The sequence below is a fragment of the Medicago truncatula genome, chromosome 5 (genome assembly GCF_003473485.1).
Source record: "Medicago truncatula cultivar Jemalong A17 chromosome 5, MtrunA17r5.0-ANR, whole genome shotgun sequence".
In the NCBI taxonomy this organism is placed as follows: domain Eukaryota; kingdom Viridiplantae; phylum Streptophyta; class Magnoliopsida; order Fabales; family Fabaceae; genus Medicago; species Medicago truncatula.
Window position 1 is genome coordinate 1,591,834 of NC_053046.1, and position 6,000 is coordinate 1,597,833.

General features: G+C 29.8%; 1 protein-coding gene across 1 annotated transcript; it reads left to right on the top strand.

Annotated features, from left to right (window-relative positions):
- Positions 1–2,390: 2,390 nt before the first annotated feature.
- Positions 2,391–3,211, top strand: LOC11437149 (B3 domain-containing protein At2g24670). The gene has a single exon (XM_003610819.4). The coding sequence runs from the start codon at positions 2,396–2,398 to the stop codon at positions 3,209–3,211; it is 816 nt and encodes a 271-aa protein (XP_003610867.4). The 5' UTR covers positions 2,391–2,395.
- Positions 3,212–6,000: the final 2,789 nt, after the last annotated feature.

Genomic DNA, 6,000 nt, shown 5'->3' on the forward strand with positions numbered 1-6,000 from the left:
TGACATGGAAGACATGCGTAGTTGGCAACACACGTCCGACAAAGGGTACACTGTTAATAGTGTGTACAAGTCGTTGACGACAATGGAGCAATGTAATCAAGATAAATGTTAGAAAATTATATGGAATAAATCTAGACCAAAGTGTTTATCTTTGCTTGGAGGCTTTTGCAGAATCACCGTCCTACAAAAGATAATCTTGTTAGACGAGGTATTATTCAACCACATTTGAATGTTTGTGTTGGTGGTTTTAGCCTAGAGGAGAATAAGAATAATTTTTTATGGGTTGTGAGACTTTTAGTAGCATTTAGGTGTTATTGCGACATTGGTTGGGTGTACATCAAGTTAACCCTTCATTTTGATTGATCTTATTGTGCAAATTAGTGCATTGATGGATTGGTCTAAGAAAATAAAGTCTTTGCATATTATTTGCCTTGCTTGTGTTTGGGTGATTTGGAAGGAGAGAAATTTATGTTATTTTTGACAAAAGGAGGAAATGATTTCTCACTTGATCGACAAAGTTAATCGTTTAATGTTTTATGCGATTAACTATTTAATGGTGGCTGGTCTTTGGTTTGTTCATTGTGGATTTTGATGTAAATATATATAGGTTCATACAGGCACTTCATGTTTGTTTGTCCGTTATTTTTTATTGTCATAATGCGTATAATTTACGAACATTAATTTTTATGAAATTTTGATTAAATTTATCTTGAATTTGGATAAAATTATAGGTATAGATAACATATATCTTGCAATTTTATATTGTAATAAACTATTCTTTTTCATAAAAAAAATATATTGCACCAAACTATACTTATATTTTTTAATGATACCAACAATAACAAATATCTTTCATTTTTATTTTTTTGGTAGATTAGCAAATATCTTTTATATTGTTGGTATTATGAAAGTGCAAATATAATATAACAAATAAAGTATTCCCTAAAAAAATATTTAATTTAAATTCTTATCTTTTTGAATGATATCACTAAAATATCATTCTTAGGCCCCGTTTGGATTGGCTTATTTTGAGCTTATATGGGCTTATCTACTCCCATAAGCCTTTTTAAAGGTGTTTGGGTAAATAAATAAAAATAGTTTATCATAGTTTCATAAGCTGCTTATGCCATATTTTAATAAGCCTAAATTTTCAGCTTACCCTCCGGCTTAACAAGGAGCTTATGAATTTATGTAACCTCCTTCGATTCTCTTTGAATCCACTTTTTCAAAACATATATTTTAATTTTCTTGTTTTTGTTTTTAGAAACAAACATATATTTTAATTATAATGTTAGTTATCTTTAGCGTGCATGAGTAACAAAATTGCTATATACTTATCTTACCAAAGTAACACACATAAATAAGATTATTATTTTTTTAAGGAAGATTTTTATTATTTTTTTGTTACGTAACAAAATGAAACTGAATAAATAAAACAAACTTAACTTTTGTTTTTTTGGTAACAAATTGTACACTATTATCTTTGATTTTTGTGCTTCGATTCTTTGATTTTTTTGTTAAATTAAAAATATTTAAAATTTCGATAATTGCTCATGTAATGTCAGATCCAAACACTTCAATTTATGTAAGTACTTTTTAGTGTACATATCCAAACATAAATAGCTTATCAAGTATAAGAGCTTATGATGTAAGCTCTAATTTTATTAGTCCTAATGCCATAAGCATCTATATAAGCTGTTTATCCAAACAGTAATCAAATTTATTTAAAGGTATAGTTGGAAGTAAAAAATTCAGTCTAAATCCATGTATTCCCTTTATATTCTACCAACATTTATGTGTTAATGCGTATAAAATTTCGAAGAGTAGTTTTTATGTAATTCTGATTAGAATTATAGGTATTGATAATATATATTTTACACATGTTCTAACAAACTATATATATTCTTTTCATTGATTTCAACAATATAAAAGATATTTGCTAATCTATCAGGTAATCTTTTTCCTAAAACCTTAAGCCATAAGTTATTTTGCTATAGATAATATATATTTTACATTGTAACAAACTATATATATTCTTTTCAATGATTCCCTTGTTAGATTTATTAAAAAGATTTAGTAAAGAAATAGAAACCATAAATAAGAGCGTCCCTTGCTTATAGTTAAAATATCACCAAATCTTTTTTTACTTTTTGATTTGAATCTTCGTAAACCCTCCTCTTCTATATAACAAGATTCAGTAACAAAATACTGACTCGATAAAAAGATTTAGTAACAAAATAGAAACCAGACTTTGAATAAGATAATCTTCATAAACCCTATTCTATAAAGACACACACTTGATAACAAGTTAAAGAAGCCACACACATTCTCAACTCAGCACAACAAGAAGATCGAACACTTTGTGAAAGAAAAGAAAAAGAAAGCTATGATGAAGATGAATGAAAATATGGAAGCCATGTTGGAAAAGAAAGCTGCTATGGCTAGGAAGAAGATCAATGCATTGATGCAAAATATGGAAACAATGGAAGAAAGGAAATTCAACCCTTTCCCTCACTTTACTTTGCATAATCTGTTATCTTATTATGCACCTCAGCTTTATACCGAAAAAGATTTAGCACAAATAGAGAAAATCAATCAACATCTTCGCCAAGAAACAAAATTGCCTCTTAATATTCCACAAAGCACAATGAAAGGAGAAGCAGTGAATAAGAAGAAAAGGTGTCGCTCAAGTGATGAAGGTAGCATGGCTGATAAGGCGAAAAGAAGAGTGAAACCAAAGAGCACGAAGAAGATGGTACCAAAAAAACAAGATAAGGAAAAATTGTCATCACCTCCGCCAATATTGCCTATTGATGTCGAGATCAAGATCAAAGAGTTGAATGGCACTGATATCAAACATATCATGTGTAAGGAATTGTTTGATTCAGATCTCAGTAAACACCAAAGTCGTCTTTTAATGTCACTTAAAGAAGATATAGCTGATGATTTTCTCAACGACACAGAGAAGAAGACTTTTGGTAGAAAGGATCGGGGCACTAAAAGTAAACTGGTTGGTATAGAAGTGATTGTGTTGGACCCTTCTTTTAGAGAGTTCACAATGTCTTTGAGGAAGTGGGGCAAAAGTCTTTACAGTCTTGTACAAGATTGGAAACATGTTATGAGGCAAAATAGTTTTGAAATTGGTCAAAAACTCAACATTTGGACATTTAGGGTCAATAGCAAGTTGCACTTTCTACTCGACAAAAATTAGGTAATAGCTATAAACTTGTTTATTTGTTTCTGCATTTAACTGTACTTTGTTTATGCGATTCTGGAAGCTTGATGAAGAAGACTTGAAATAGTTTATAAGGAGATGGACCAGTATCAGCCTCTGGAAGAATTAGTCTTACCTAGCTAGGAAGAATTACATTACATAGTCCTCAAGAGTTTATATTGGTATTCAATTTGATTATGAACAACTTGTAAAAGTATTTTTTACAAGCCACGTAGTGTTTGAGTTGTTTCTTCTAGTTTTAAGTAGTTGCATGCAAAATGTTTTATACTGTTTACATTATTATCTTTGTTGATGCATGTTGGTCCATTTTAATCTTTCAACCTTATTGTTTAAATTACTTGAAATATAATTGAATGGAACTCAACTTTTAAATTTCTTATGGTGATTTTGATGTGCAATTGCTGCCTTTAGAGAAGAAGTAATGAAATAAGAGGGCAAGGGTTTGACTCTATACCCAAATTTCATTTATAAAGAAAATTTTATTTGTTATATTTTTATAATTTAGAGACCAAACAAAAGAAACCAATCAATTGTAGGTTAGTATGATTTTGATTTTCGGATGGAATAATTATCGGTCAGATTTTAGTTAGCTTCGGGCCGAACTTCGGATTATCGGCACTTTTTTTGAGAATCGAAGGTTTAATAAAAGACAACAAAAGAGAGAGGGATGTTTTAGATATCAAATTAAAATTTTATTATTGATTTTTCAATTGTTAATTATTTTATTTTGTTTGGATACTTCATTATTTTTGTTAGTGAATGAAACACAATGAAAAAGAAAACAGAGAAAAGCAAAGCTATTTCTTAAATAAATCATCATCATCATCATAGCTAAGAAGAGACTATGTAAATCAAAGTGAGGGTCATTCAAAAGGAACATTACAACAAGACGAAAAATCAAACAACGCCGCACAAGACGACAAACGACACAACGTCGCACTCATACGATGAAATCACGTAGAAAAAGCTAGATCTACGTGAAAATCACTTATTTAGATTAAAATGGAGAGAAAAATATGAAGAAGCTACTCTTTAGTAAATTTGGCAATAGGTCGGTATGAAAATTCGCATCAACATTACATTTCATTACAAGAGGGGGATGTTTGGTCGAAAATTCGCACTCATTTGTTAAATGTTGTTTCACCCCGGATAATTTATTTACTTTGCTTGAAAGTTTTTGCTTCTTTGTCCAAAAAGGAAAACGGATAATAGGCTTGGTTAAAATTTACAAATAGTGAAATGAAATATTTTCTTCTATTATAAATATATCCAAATGATGATAATGTATCATGCTTATATGCAATAGTGAGTGACTTTATCCATATATGGGGTTTATCCTATTTTGTAGAGTGTCATGGTATGAGTTTCTTCTGCATAACCATCCATTATATACTTAGATCTTCTTTGGTCTTTGGCAAAAATTGAAGGCTCGTTAAAAATGACACATCATCAAATTTGAGTCAAATTTTATGGAGGGACTTAAACTGATTAATTTTAAAATAGGGGGATTAATTCCGTAAGCAAGGTAAAATATAAAATAGGAGGACTAAAATTGTAATTAAGCCAAAAATGAAAAACAATGGACCATATAAAGACAAGGAAAGAATGTGAGTATAACAGAGAAAAAAATAACATCAAGATTATACCAACATTAAAAGAGAATACTTTTTTTTTACTACCAATATGAATGCATAGCTACGAGCTATCTTTCACGGCCTTCAGATGGCATGGAATAATGGCTTTCGACATGTTGAATGTAAATCAGATTATCAGTCGGCTTTGACTTTGATTAAGGGACGAGTTATGACAACTCACCTCTATGCATCTATTATTGACCTCATTAAGAGATTTATTGATTATCCTTGGCTATTGACTTTCCATCATTCCTTGAGGGAAGGTAATAACTATGCGGATTGGTTAGCAAAATACAGAGCAAGATTGGAGGGTGAATCGATCGTTTGGAGACAATGTCTAACTCCTCTTTCGGCTACTCTTATTGCTGACTCCATGGGGACAACTTTCCTCTCGGTTTAACTTGTTTCTTTTTTTGTTGTTTTTGTTTTCTTGCTTTCCATACATCAAAAAAGACAAAAATGAAATATATTACTCACTCCGTTCCTTTTTAAGTGTCTTCTTATGGTGACTTTTTGGTTTCTATTTAACTGTTTTTTTGGGATTTTTAAGGGTACGATTTGTCAATTATACTCTTTGTCAATACTCTTGTCTTTTTCAATAAAACTAATTAATGCTATCTATTTGGAAAACTAAAGTTTTTTTTTTTAAAACAAAGTTTGTTTTTTGTTATCTTCAAACTTAAACAAAATTTTGTTACAAACAATGGTTCAAGAAGAGTTAAAATTCTATAATAAAGATGAGTAGCAATTGTTAAAAATTTCAAGTGCAAAAACAAATGAACAGATCTGAGAAAAGAAAAATAAAAGACTCCATGAATGTTCACACAGTGTGAATTTAGCATTGGTTGAAGCCATATTTGAAGTCTTAACTTTGATTAAAAAGTTGGAAGAAAGTTAATTATTTCTTAACTTTTGATTAATGTGAAGTTGAAATAATTTTGATATTGATTTAAAATAATTTAAAAGATGTGCACAATATTTCAAAAATTGACAATTGTTTGTTATGAGAGAGCGAGCGCGCAAAAAAATAGGAATTTATTGGAGAAAAAGATAATAACGGACAATTGTTTGTTATGAGAGAAATACAACTATGAAATTTATTAGAAAGATAAAGTGTGTGCAAAAAAATAG